The 14,108-nt window shown below is 41.4% G+C and overlaps 1 protein-coding gene across 1 annotated transcript in view; it reads right to left on the reverse strand.

The window, feature by feature from the left end:
• The window catches only part of PATJ (PATJ crumbs cell polarity complex component), a 137,756-nt gene extending 126,794 nt beyond the window's left edge, over positions 1 to 10,962 (reverse strand). Inside the window, exons 1-7 of the mRNA XM_065737858.1 lie at positions 10,905 to 10,962; positions 8,204 to 8,299; positions 7,015 to 7,070; positions 6,766 to 6,932; positions 4,943 to 5,134; positions 3,441 to 3,580; positions 1,516 to 1,714 (exon numbers count right to left, since the gene is read on the reverse strand). Coding sequence (XP_065593930.1) covers positions 1,516 to 1,714; positions 3,441 to 3,580; positions 4,943 to 5,134; positions 6,766 to 6,932; positions 7,015 to 7,036 — 720 coding nt within the window. The 5' untranslated portion in view covers positions 7,037 to 7,070; positions 8,204 to 8,299; positions 10,905 to 10,962. The remainder of the gene's footprint in view (positions 1 to 1,515; positions 1,715 to 3,440; positions 3,581 to 4,942; positions 5,135 to 6,765; positions 6,933 to 7,014; positions 7,071 to 8,203; positions 8,300 to 10,904) is intronic.
• Between the last annotated feature and the right edge of the window lie 3,146 nt (positions 10,963 to 14,108).

Consider the following 14,108-nt stretch of genomic DNA (forward strand, 5'->3'; position numbering starts at 1 on the left):
GGAAACCTCTTGGATTTTCTTCTGTTGCTTCATTTCCTTATAAATATGCAGTGGGATTTCTCATCTCTTCTTAAACATACATTTTGTCCTTTAATTCATAACAGGATACTAGGAAAAAGCTTGGCTAAGAAAAAGTAATTTTAAGATTTTCTTGCCAAAATGAAATCTATCCTTCTAGTTTTTCAGAAATCAAGAATACTGCAAACAGAAAAACAGTCCAGAAGCTTGAACTGGCCTAGTTTTCACTCAGCATTGCCCAGATTCTTCTATCTGTTATGTCACTTACACACTCTAAACAACACCAGTACATGCTGAATTAATAGCGCAGTATAAATTCTGCCATACTGAATTGGAAGCATGTTTCTAAGCTACGCTGTACGATGACCTTATGTTCTACAAGACAATCCGAAAATAACAAAGCTGTTAAGTAACCCAAACCCAGGCAATGTTTCTGTCAGATTAATATCTCATAGAAACCAAAATGGAACAAAGTAGGCAGATTTAAGTCTTCTGTGAATAAAGGATTTATTAGCACACTGAAAATCTTTGCCAAAGCCAGTTAAATATCATAAAAGGAGTTTAAAGACCCCCTGTAGAGATATATATTTGTATTTTATTTTGTTAGTCTGTTCAGTGCAGATCTTTCAATGAAAAAGCAGTTAAAGTTTAATTCTTTTAAATTTTCAGTGCAATAAACAATATTGATTATCCACTAAAACCTTCAGATTTCACTACCTCTGTAATAATCATAAGGGAAATAATTACTGAGAATAAGGAAAAACACTGCTCTTAACCAGATTTTCATCAAAACCTACTAGCATAATAAATTAAGATTCCAATATTGCAAACCCTGGATTTAGGTGTGCAGTTCAACCAAATTCAATGAAGCCACCTGGACCATATGGCTTGAACACAGATGCAAGCTCAGCCTTAGCTGATTATATCTGAGTGACAATCACTCCTTGTTAAAGAAAACAAAAGGGTTCACAATGAATGAAATCTGTAGATTAGAAAAGAAGATAAAAAAAATGAATGGATAGGTTCTTTAATGGATTAAAAAAAACACACGCACAAAGGCAAGCACTTTGGTTTTGAGCAATTTAAGTTCTGGTATTTTAAGCAGCGTTCAGTACAGGTTATGTTTACAGTTTTTTAAGATGTAATCAGAGCATCTTTAAATGCTGAGTGCAAGGATTTTTCAGCTGGGTATACTTATAAAATGCTTTATCCAGACCACGCTGAACAGACCCTGCTGCTAGGAGTATGCTGATTTACTAAAGCTACTAGCATGCAAAACCCAGGACCTATTTTATAACAACTTCACGCAGCTTTAAGATGGAAGCATTATACTTATTGCACGATCAGTCTAAATCAAACATCACTGCAGATAAAACATGATTTAAAAAATAAAGAGTCTCTATATGTAAAGCTAGCTGATACAAACACTTAAAACTACAAAAAAGAAGTATCCAGCATAGTTCAAAATCTGATTTTGACAGTATTAAAACAACTCACAGTCTCAGGTGGATTTGTATCACTCAATGAGGCAGGCGAAGTTCTGCTGTTTCCTTGAACTGGCTCCCTAGCAACAACCAGATGTAAAGATCCTGTGGATTGCTGGAGGAGTGCAATAGCGTGCTGATGAGAAATGTTCTGATCCAATGGGGTGCAATTAATGGCCAGTATGTGGTCATTTTCCTTTAGTCTTTGATCCCTTAACAAAACATTCAAAGAAATTTTAAAATGCAGCGTAGTGACTTCCCATGCAAAGTTTACATAAAAAAATCTACTTATTAGACTGACTTTATCTTACAAAAGACATGCAATACACTGTACTGAACTGCTCAGCCCAAGTTTGTCCTTACTTTATCACAGTATACAAGTTTATTCAATTTTTAATTCGACTATTCAAAATTCAATGAAATCCCCTCATTCTTTCTCGATGCTAAACTGTAGGAAGAAAAAAAAAAAAAAAGGTGATTTATACAACCAACTGGGAACTATTCTTCATTACCTTCAGCATCACATGATGCTATCTCTAAGTGTCCGCAACTCAGGCTTCAATTTTGTTTTCTATCACTGTATGATCCTAAAGATGGTGAAGCTATACATTCACTCAAAATATTATATTATCAAAACACAGGCATCAAACTTTCTTCAGGAAACAGACAGCTCAATTTATATTATGCCTTAACATAAATTCTCACAGTTAATTCATCTGAGTGATGAATTTAGATTTGTGACTAGAGAGAAACCATCACTTATCTGCTTTGTTAAATATTCATTCTGAGCACGAGACCAAACTGTTAGATAGACAGACACTGCCTTCAAAGCTTTGTAGGAATCCAAAAAAAAAAAAAAAAAAAGGCTCCAGGAGATCTCATCTCAGAACCAAAACTTGAAACGTGCCATGGAGACTTCTGAAACCTCCAAAACAATATAGTTGTACATCTTAACTAATGCATTTTAAAGTTCATTTTTATCATGCTACATTTAAGATGTTTTCCTGAAATGTCTTTCTTCAGGCATTTGCCATATTTTAGACTCTCTCATCAAAGAAAGTGAGCAGCAGGTCATCAAATCCTAAAGTGAGATATTCACCCTCCTTTGACATCCAGATCAGTCCATCTGTCTCCACTTTGAAAGAGCCTAATATGCTTCTCTTGTAAGTGTTCTCTAGTGTGTTCTCTGTGGGCCCATAGCCATTATCATTCCAACCTCTCCCCACTCTTTTTGTCATCCTGTGTTGGCACTTCCTGACATGTGTTATTTAAAAAGTGACACCAATGACTTGTAATCTAGACACATTTTCTTTAAACATAATTCCGAGCACTGCATTTGTCTCATGCCAACTCTTGTGGTTTTTACAATCACATTTTGTTTTCCAAGGATTGCTCTGTCTTTTGTTTTTGGGTGAAAACTCACAGACAATACAGGAAAACTGCCTGAAGCCTTGATTCTATGACGACATCTGTGCAGGGATCTGCTGGAAGGACTGGACCTTAATTTACACAGGAAGCACACAGTAAACCCAACTATAAATAGAGCATTGTCATAAGCATGTAAGTAAAGAAACAAGGGGAAGAAAAATCTTGCAGCGATACAATGAATAATATCCAGAGACCAGTTTTTATTTTCCTTGTACTCTTTTCGGAGTTGCCTTTGTTTTTGAGTCAGTACTCAAGATTCTCTGAAGTGAGTCATGTTTTCTGGAAATCCCATTTGTGAACAGCCTGGATATTTGAAACTCCTCTGAAAATCTGATCCTCAAAACACAAGTCTGTTCAGCTGAGCAGCCCGAACTCGAGATACCACCACCAAAGTATCCCACCAGATAATCCAAGCAAACATGCTAGCCTGACAGACACCAATGCAAAAATCAGGCCTTCTCTTTTCAGAGAATTGCTGCAATTTTTCCAATACAACTCTAAAGATCTCACCTGTCAGCTATGCTTCCTGGCTGGACTTCCTTGACAAAGATACCAACTTCTCCCGAGCTGTGATTTTTAAGGGTAACAACACTAAATCCAAGACCTCCAACAGAAGGCTTTTCAATCTTTATTGATTCTATTTGCCTCCCCTAGTGAAAAAGAGAAAAAAAAAAAAAATCTAATTTTTAATGCAATAGAATGAGCTAGTTCAAAATTTACGCACCAGGAGAATTATTCCCCTCCTAAGACTAAACAAAGGCAAAATACTAAATATGTTATTCCTATAAAAGCTCCTCCATTTATTATTTTTAATATAACAGAGTATTGGATATGCAAGGACTGAGATTCTGAAACCTCAGGGAATTTAAGAGCTGCTTTCACACTTCATTCACATTATAAGATGAATTCCAAACTGGATGAAAACTATGAACAAAGTGCTGTCTATAGCAATATATTTGGGGTTGCTGGAAATGCTGCATAGTTAAACTAAATTACTTGTCTTTTGGCTCCCTTAGCTTTCAATGCCGATTTTTAGGTACATGTTCAAAAGATTGCAGCTTTTAAATAAGGAAATTAATTTCCTTCCCATTCCTGCAACTTCATATTTAATGAAAAAAAAAAAAACCAACAAAAATCCAAAACACTTTGCTTTGGCAACTGCCTGCTCCTCATTTCAAATACATAATTTCTGGGGTTGTTTACTGGGAAGCGTTACTTAGAAAAAGCACTTCTATCACAGCTGTTTTATCCAAAATAATGCGCAGTCTTTACTGTTAAATCTTTTATCAGATGAGTTAATGACATGCTAACAAGAAGAGTTATGCTGAAAACATTACAGCTATATTAAGGTAGTCAATTAGCAACAGTTACTTAATATAGAAAGGCACGACTAACCAATTAAATTAATGGCTCAAAGTAACACAGAACAATGCACTCATGGTATAAATGCCAATTGCACATGGGCGGATGTCTGCACCTGTACAACTTCCACAAGCATCTGGTACATGCTACATCATGTTAATGAAATCAGCATCTGTCTGGCAAAGTTGAGACATATTAAATGAAGAGTTAAATAAAATATTACATGCCAGCTCTTTTAATCATTTGCACTGTTCATATATCAACAAAGCTGGTGCATTTCCAATTCAAAATGTACTTGATAAAAAAAATCTTTCTATCAAAACAAGTTTCTGCAGAAAATATCCATTTTTAATTAAGTGTCACCAAATATCAAAACAAAAAAAAAGTTTTATGGTAACTGAGACTTCATTTCTACATCGGCGTGCCTGGTAGAAAATAAAATACAAAAATGGCAAAGAAAATACTTTCCATTGTTGACATTATCTTTCACAGAAGGAAAAAAAAAAGAGCCCTTGGTACATCCGTTACTGGCTTAGGTTGCATCACACTCCAAGATATACAACACAACAGTATGTTTGAACAAGCACTCCAAAATCACGCAAGAGAAAGTCTGACATTAAAGGTTGGTTGACTGAAGCTGAGAGCCTTACCTTTGCCATCTGTTGGATGATTGAACCAAACTCGTTAACTCCCAGGTTTGGAATGAAGGTAGATGCACTGGGTTCAGGTACGCTGCTCTGTTTACAAACATTTCCAGCAGCAACTGATTTGTCAGCAAATACCAGTAGTCCTCTCTTAGTAAAATCAAACTCTACTGACCGGTCAGGTGGCATGTAATTGAGCTGTTCAAAACGAACAGAGATGTAGTAAAACTATTAAAAACAAACACAGATTTCAAAATACAGAATTTTGAGTGAAGACTGCCAAAGAAACACGTTTCTATATCCATATTCTCATGAATGCAGTCCCCTGTATAATTTAGGTAATGTTAATGTGCAAGCTATAATCAAGCTACCACACCAACTTTAAACTGTTTTACAGAAAGGAATGTTTCCTGAATGATTCAGCTGTGTTTCTACTCGTTTTTGTCAGTTCTACCATCCTTCTTCACTGTTTTGTGCCCAACCTCCCCATTACTCCCTGATATTTGGTACTTTTGCACCAAATATTTTAAGAGGAACTGAAATGCAGGTGGAACTGTCAGGCAAATTCAGACAGTCTTCACACAAGAATCCAAAATGTTAAGAGTCACTTAACCACCCAAATGCCTAGTTTAAAGAGTCTACAACTGAACACACTACCACTGCTGGAGTCAACAGTTCAATTTCTCATCCTGGTAAATATATATTAAAAAAAAAAAAAAAGCAGAAACACCTGCAATGCAACAAAGTAAAACAAACAAAAAAAATCCCCTCCTGAATGAAAGTTCTCAAAGGGGACATGCTTAAGGAAAATTTAAAGAAAACTTAGTTTTCTAGACATGTTAAGCCTGAGCATTCTGGATATAAAAGCCATTATGCCATAGTTATGATGCATGATCCTAGATTTGGATTTTTGCTCACTTTCAACAGCTTGCAGACGTGCACTCAGGCTTTGGAAGAAGGGAGCAGATGCTGCAACAATGCAAACAAGGGAAGAAGACAAGTATGAATGGCAGAGCCACTATATGCTATCCAGGCAGCAATACTGGCAATATATTTAGCAATGACAGCACGGTGGCATCATTCTCCCGAGACTTACCCCACCATATCTGCAGCTGGACAGGTTCAGTAACAGCAAAGACAGGGATTACTGTTGCTTAGATATGCCAAGTTAGCCCCTGATTTTTAAGCTTCCATGCCCGACTTGGCAAACTGCATGGTGGAGGTGTTATCGACGTCCTTGTCCACAAGATCTAAGCAGCAACTGGCATTATAAACCAATCCACACAAGTCACTTTCACTGCCATACCTGACTTTAAAGATAGCTTGGATATGTCTGCATAAGATCTTGGCACATCTTCATGGAGATTTTATACATTTAATTTCCCAAAGCAGGTTAACCATTCTTTACAAGTCAGCAGCAGTTAAGTGACAGTGTCTTTTAAGGAGAGAAGATGCTGCTATTCAGCTGATAAACAGCATTTAGAACTTGAGAAAAACTAAGAATCTCAGCTCCAACTGTGTTCAGAACTTGAAGAATTAGAGCTGATGCCTTTTACAGATGCTTTTCTTAGAGACCAGCGTGGTTCTCAGTGTCTCACTCTTCTCCATCCCTATCAGAGCATGTTGCCCCATGACTAAAGTGTTAAGATCACATCTAATCTCAGTAGTGACTTGGCAGATACCAGCTTGACAAGAGTAAGGGCAACATTCAGTCATACCAGGTTACAGCTGATTAACAACCATCCTCATTAACACGTGCCTACGCAGACTGTCCAGTTCCAAGTTCAGTATAGTTACTGTCACATCAACAACTGTAATTCTATACTCACTTGATCTTTCAGTTGCTTGATGGATTGCTGGAGGGTCAGTATTTGGTTAAACAAAGGGCTCCTGAGCGTGTTACGCAGAACAGACAGGTTCTCGTTATGTTGGACATCTCTTTTCTCATGCAGCTTTGCTTGCAGACGGTCGATGATCTGCAGCACCTGCTGTTTATCTGCACCACAGAGTACTTACATGTTAGGAACAGAGCATCATTTCTCACCACTTAACAGAGTATTCACTCTCAGACAACGTACCTGCAGCAGGGTTTTCAGGCATGCTGAAGGGTGTTTTTGGAATTGCTCAGAATAATCTAGATGAGATAAAACAACAACAAATAAATTATATCTTTGAGCAGAATGCTTTAAGGTAGAACATCAATAAATGCAGTAATAAAACATTAAGTTCATCATAACAAAATTAATTAAAAAACACTACTGTTCCCCTGTCAGTACAGCCAGTTGCACAGCAGCCCAGCACACTCAAAAATTTCACCTTGTTTTGTGTGCTGCTTCTTTTACACTGGAAAAGGAAGATGAACAACTCTTTCAAAGATGAGGAATAAACATGTTATAAAAGAAAAACAAACAAACAAAAACAAGACTAAGGAAATTGAAGCAGCTACAATCAACTAAATTTGGAACGAGAACATTAAAGTTGTGATGTCTTCAAATGCACACACAGCTTAAATCCTCATATTATTTAATAGGTACTTCCCTCCCACTTGTTTTAATTATTTGTTGACAGTGTTCTCATCACAACAGCTCAGCCCTACCACAGATGGGCAATACAGGCGAAACCTTGAAATAAAACAATTCCTTAAGAAGTTCCTATAAAAGGATCAGGTCCTCTTCACTCACAAGACAGTATAGCATTAAGGCCCCAATTGGCCAACTCAGTCCAACATCTTAATCACAGCTCTAGAGCCAAATAGGTGAGAAAAAACGATTGCCTCCTCCTTCATGTGCTTGCCTCTCTCTTTCCTATGTATGAGACAAGCTTTGAAGTAACACAGTATCATTTCCCACCCCCTCTGCAATGTGAAAGAGAACAGGTCTCCAGCCAAGGCTGAGGCCTAAACAGCAGAATAAAAACAAGACTTGCAAATAGCAGTGATAATCAATTTTAACTTGCACTTACAAGTTATTATGTTGATGTGGAGCCTGTCATTTTGAAATCTATCTAGGAAGCTGTACCAAAATGTAACATGAAAAACAAGATTTCTTCACTTAGTACAAGCTCTTCTGAAAGAAGTCAATCATTTAATAGCATAATTATTATATTACATAATTTCAACTCTGCTCTGTAGATAACAGCGTAGCTTCAGAATAATATAAATTTGGAATAATTTGGGGGAAAAAAACTACATAAAAATAAAAATACAAAAAACCTACATTTGACTTCATTAATCTTTCAGTCCAAGAGGAAGAATGGCTGTATGCATACCACAGGGCCCTCTCCAGCACAGCCTCTGAACCTTTCAGCTCTTCCTCTGATGCTATCCACGCCCCAACTGAAAATGTCTGAGGTTCCACGAGGACACTGCAACGCGTAAGAGAATATTAATTAAGCAGATGAAAAAGAAAGAAAAAGGAAAAAAAATCAGTGGTATGTTACAAACCACAATTTCAGACTTATGTATGCTTCACTGTATCTAAGCCATGTTGGCTTCTACAGGAATTCCTGCAGAACTCGGTGGATTTCATGGTTTCCATCCAGGGCCAAGTAAAATGAGTCCCTTTGCAAGACTATTAACAGCTTTAGGAGGTCATTTTAAATCAAATTCATAGCAGGGGTTGAGGAGGCATACAACTCCTGAAAGATTTCCAGGAATGCAGCTGAGTGGATGTAAGTTCTGCAGCTTTATTTCCTTTTCCATTTGAAACAAAGCACTTCTAATAGCACAGCAGCAGCCCTTGATTCTGTGCTGAGATCTGATTCTGAAGCTCAGATGAAAACACCGTTCCTTATACATTCGTGAGTAAACTGAAAAGATGAACACCTCCTTAGCTAAAATTACTGTGTGAATCTTAACAAAGCAGGAATATGGAGATTTCTTCTTTCCCCCTTTCTTCTCAATGTATCTTCCCCGTTTTCCCACCCCACTTCAGCATCTAAAACAGAAAAAGCAAAAAGCAAACCAACAGCGAGATACAGGGTGAAGATTAAACCCAGAAAAGAAACAAAGTATGGAAGGAAATAATGAGAACTTGGCAACACTGTACCCATCTGATAGCTGGAGCCAAGGAGTCAAAGTTTCTTTCATGCATCTTGTCCTTCCCATCCCATCTGGTCTGGCACTCATTCATCTGATCCCACAGTGAACTGGAGCAGGGACTTAAACACCCAACAAACCGTCCACGTTTTGATGGGCCAAGCCTCCTGCCCACCTAGTGCTCAAACAAAAACGCATGGGATGGGGCTGGGAACAGGACCACACCTTGCAGCAGCAGCTAGCGGTTGCAGCAGCTCAGCTGTGCTGGCAAACTGCACCATGAGAAATAGCCTGCGTCATTCAAAGGCAGCCTCAAAGAGCCGCGCTGACAGCCTCCAAGATTAATCTTTTTTCCATTACAGTGGGTGTAACAATAGCAATTATGACAATGGGTGCAGATCCAAGAAAGAAAAATTAGAGCAGGAAAATGGACGTAGGATATCTCGACTCCATCTAAAACGCAGAAGTCCCATGGAGAAGGAGGTGAAAGAGGAAAATACAAAATTAAAACGAAATACATCCAAGAAAGCATCAGCTTCCTGCTTGAGCTGCCCCAAAGCAGCACTGAGAGCCACTGTGGACCCCTCCACTCCAGCAGATGCTGATGTGGACCTCAGGTACAGTTAGTAAGAAAGTTCAAATTTACACAGCACTCTGCGATCCCTTGTGATTAAAGCTGGCCTCCAGACAGCTTGCAACGTTTTCAATGATTTTTTTTTTTTTGAGTGATATGTTATAACTATAGTCTTTGTTCTCCTTTCTTTTGTAAAAAGAGCGGGGGAGAAAAAACATGTTTTATTTTAACGTAGACAGATCCTTCTGGTGCAAGGGGATCCCTGAGAATACAAGCTAATTCAAAGTTTTCAAGTAATGTGTAATTGAGAACAAGTCCCTAAGACTGGAGCTTGGGCTCCAGAGAAACACACAACTCCATCTGCTGTTTATGTTTAAAGACCCAAAGAGATAATCATTAATCAATTTCCAAATACTGAAGACTAAATCTGAACAGGGTGCCAACAGATTATTGACAAATTAAGAGGTCCCTCCCTAGAAGACAATTTTGAAGTGACCCAAAATGCTACAATTTGTCCTCTCCGCATTCAACTTCCTCATCTCCATTCTCAGATTTCTACAGCCACTTATTTATCTTATTGGTAGACAAAGCTGCAAACCTCAAAGTTCAAAATTCATGTCACAATTCCCAGCATGGTCGTAAAATCATGGATTTCAGAAAGCTCAGTGTTTTGTAACACCAGAAAAAAAAACCTTCACTCTTCAGCACAGCATGTATCTGGGTTTTTACTGTCTTCACTTTTGAGAGCTGAACTCAACGCATCATAGGGAGCAGGCAAGTTTCATAAGGTTTTGTATGAAATCCTAAGACTTGGATCTCCTTCAAAAGCAAACTAAGAGAAAGGAATTCCCCCATGCTGGTGCCAGCAGAGGTCATCAGAAGAGCTGAAAGGTTTAAGTCTTCCCCTGCCATCACCCCCTAGAGCTGCCATGGGGCACTCAGCCTGGCACATCCCAGGCTCAGAACAACACGACACCTCTGGCAGTGGCCTTGACAAGCACTTGCCCTCTGTGAAGGGCTGCTGGGAGACAATACCAAGGGGCTTTCTGCTGGGAGCTGAAGGAGGGCACAGCTTAGCCAACAGAGATGCTTCTGCCCCATTTCATTTCATCCTCCCTCTCATCTTACAACTACAACTGCTTCAGCCCCAACAACCTGCATCCTTCCCAGAGCTGCACTCGTAGGGGAAATCTGGCTTCCTCTGAGGCTGTCCCTACTCATTGCCAGTGTAACCTTCTGCACCATTAAACACTGCAAGTCCTCACCACACAAGTGCTAACTACTGCTATTTTTCAAAGGCTCCTAACAGGGCCATCTGAGAAGGGAACAGCCAAGGGTACTTCCCGATCCAAAGTCACCTTTCTGCACTGGTGCAGCTGTAATTTTTCCCAGCCCAGTTACCAGGAATGACTGATAGGTACACAGCCCTTCTTCATCAGTCCTAGGAAGGTCTGAAACTTGGAAAATTAGTAGGAGAAAACAGCATTTCTTTGTGTGAACTTGATCTTGAAATGGTCCTAATGCAGCATCACCAGCAACCTATGGTACTAAAAATAACAAAACTTAAAAGCAGCTATGTACTAATAAAAACAAACACCACTGTAGCACATTTTGCTGTTCTGCTTTGTTTTCCATCTTAGAACACACACAGAAAATCAATCTGACCAAACTTAGCATGTACACACCTCCCAAATGAAACCGCCTCAAACTGCTGTTCTGGGTCACATTACAGTTTTTATAAAATCACTACAGTGTACATGGGCTGCTCCGGGCTCTTGTAAGAAAGAAACAAGTGAATGGTGCTGCAAAATAGGTCAATAAGAACACACCAAAGGTCTCCAGGGAAAAACAGGCCAAAGCTAAATATTGTCAAATATCAGTAAACCTTCTTTACTGGAAGCTGTCCTGGTGTTACATATAGTCAGTGATTGCAAGATGAGGAAAGCAAAAGAATCCCGTGTACCTGTGATTAGCAGCCTTACTCATGTCCAAGGCATGCCAGCTTCCCACAGGCAGAACCTGAATTCCTGCGGGCTCCAGCCCAGAGGGGAGCGCTGCCATGGAGTCTCTGATGTCTGATAGGAGGCTGAGCTCACACTGAGGCCACTCAGTGCAGCAGTGAACATGCTATGAAACCTATTCCAGCAGAACTTGAAGAAAATTTGCTTCTGGGATCTAAATAGTGGCTAATTTGAGTGGAATGGGACACTAAGTCCTCCAGTTCTGGTGATGACAGTGCACTCAACTGATAAACCACTCTGTTGTGGAGGAGAGCTCTTAAACCTAGAGCCATGCTCTGTATCTCAGCCTCGAAAACTTGACAAGAATGCAAAGGACAGCTTTCCCATTAATCAATCCCTACGTAAATAGTAATCAAAAAGTTGTTTTGTTAAGAACCTATGAATTGAAAGGCAGTGATGAAAAGCATCACAAATATACTGAGGAATCGCCAAGGTTGAAAAAGACCTCTAAGGCCCCCACTCCCAGCCCACCCCTCTCCCCCACTGCCACATCCCTGTGGCTCAGGTACACCCCCAGGGACAGTGACTGCAGTCCCTGGGCAGTCCATCCCAATGCTTGGCCAAACTTTGGGAGAATTAACGTCTCCTAACATCCAGCAGAAATCTGCTCCTCTGCAACTTAAGGCCATCACTCCTCCAATGGAAGCTGCCCACACCCCGCTGAACGACGGAGCCCTCAGAGGGGGCTACCTTCCCCAGCTCGGACTGCCACCCAATCCCACACCACACCTGCACCGGGCACCGAGAGCAGGGCGGGCCCGGGCCCACCCACCCCTCCGCCCGCAGCACCGCGTTCCGGGCAGGGCAGCGGGACGAGGGGGCTGCCCGCCGTCCCTCGGGGCGCTGCAAGGGAAGGGCCGCACCGCGGCGGTGGGCGCGGGGATGGCGGCCGCTCGGTACCTGCGGCCGGGAGGAGGAGGAGGTGGAGGAGGAGGAGGTGGAGGAGAAGGAAGAGGAGGCGGTCGGAGCGGAGCGATGGCCGCCGGCTCTCACCTGGGCGGAAGTGGGAAGCCAACGCGCCTCACCTGCGGCGCAGGAAGCCGGGGCGGCGCGGCGGGAGAGCCGCCTCCCGGGGGACGGCCCCGCTGCCCGCAGCTGCCGTCAGTAGCGATGGGAGGTCGGGCGAGAGCAGAAAGTGGGAGCTGTAGGGAAGAGTGATGCGTTTTTATGAGCAGTAAAGTTAACGTCTACACGCGGTTGAGAAGCTCCGAGCCCCTACAGCCTGCAGGGATGACACGAGCTGAGCTCGTGCTCTGCAGCACGGACCCTCTCGGTGAGGGAGATGGGAAAAGCCCTGGGAAGAGCGGGGCCAGGACGGAGCTAAGCAGCTGTAACGCTTTTCCTACGGATATGTCTGCTCTCATAATATATATACAAGCACACGGAAAATATCAAATGAAACCTCACGAAAATACTTTTCATTCTGCTGCCCACTTTCCCTAACTCACATCCAGTGCTCGCACAGCCCTGCCAGTTGCATCGGGTAAGTGCTTCCAAACCTTCCGTACTACATTTCAACTCCTAACTAAGAACATAAAGCTCTCCCCATCCCCCACCCCCAATTTGTTTCCTACTCAAAGCAATAGCAGTTGCACTAAAGCATGCAGCACGCTAAGAACAAACCACTCCATCCTCCTTTAAAAAAAATATTCAGCTACTTGATGCCTAACATCCCAGCCTGCACTCTCAACTTCAATTAACACGCTGCTTCTGAGAAGTGACAACGTTCCTGACAGTGATGAGCAGTGAGCTGTGTATTTATCCATCCTCGAGTTACAGTGCAGACACAGAAGCACAGCACTTTTCCCATCGGAGCACCCCAGTCTCGATCTGGAGAGCTGAGTTCATCGCAGAGTGCACTGTGTCCGTGGCCTTTCTTTCCCATTTGCTGAAGGGAATATCAGTTTTCATTTGCATAGTTTATCTGCTGAACTCTGCACTGCAAATTTACTATACCAGAATCTGTTAGCACTGTTTCACATCAGTGAGATCTTTGTCAGACATCCACATATATTTTAAGTCCACATTTTTACCAATTCTAGAACTGTAGCACTGTAGGTACAGGCTTATATATGTATTATTCACCATTCATTCAGGAAAATAAGCACCCTTGAAACCGAAAGTCTTTCAGAAGGGCTTCAGAAGACTCAGAGGGGAGTGCACTGGCATGGGCTGCTCAGGGAGTGGTGGGGTTACCATCTCTGGAGGTGTTCCTGATGCATGAGGCTGTGGCAGTGGGGGACATGGGCACGATGGCGGTGGGTTGGAGATCCTAGAGGTCTTTTCCAACCTTAATGAGACTGTGATTCTTTTCAGTGTCTCAGTCCCCATATGTTTTCCAGGAAATGCTTCTATAGCAGATGGAAACCCATGTCAGCAGTGCTGCCTGTCCTGGGCACATCTGGGACATCAGTGTCCCTTCACCCCATGCAAACAGTCCAGGGTCCCCTGCAGCTCACAGCTGAAAATTGGGATACTCAAAAACGCTGGAAAAAATCAGAACTGGCCTTCAAACAGCGAGAAAAGGGAAAGGTTTGTCAT

This window comes from Cyrtonyx montezumae, unplaced genomic scaffold (assembly GCF_038088225.1).
Source record: "Cyrtonyx montezumae isolate F1298 unplaced genomic scaffold, pur_monq_1.0 scaffold_1, whole genome shotgun sequence".
Lineage (NCBI taxonomy): Eukaryota > Metazoa > Chordata > Aves > Galliformes > Odontophoridae > Cyrtonyx > Cyrtonyx montezumae.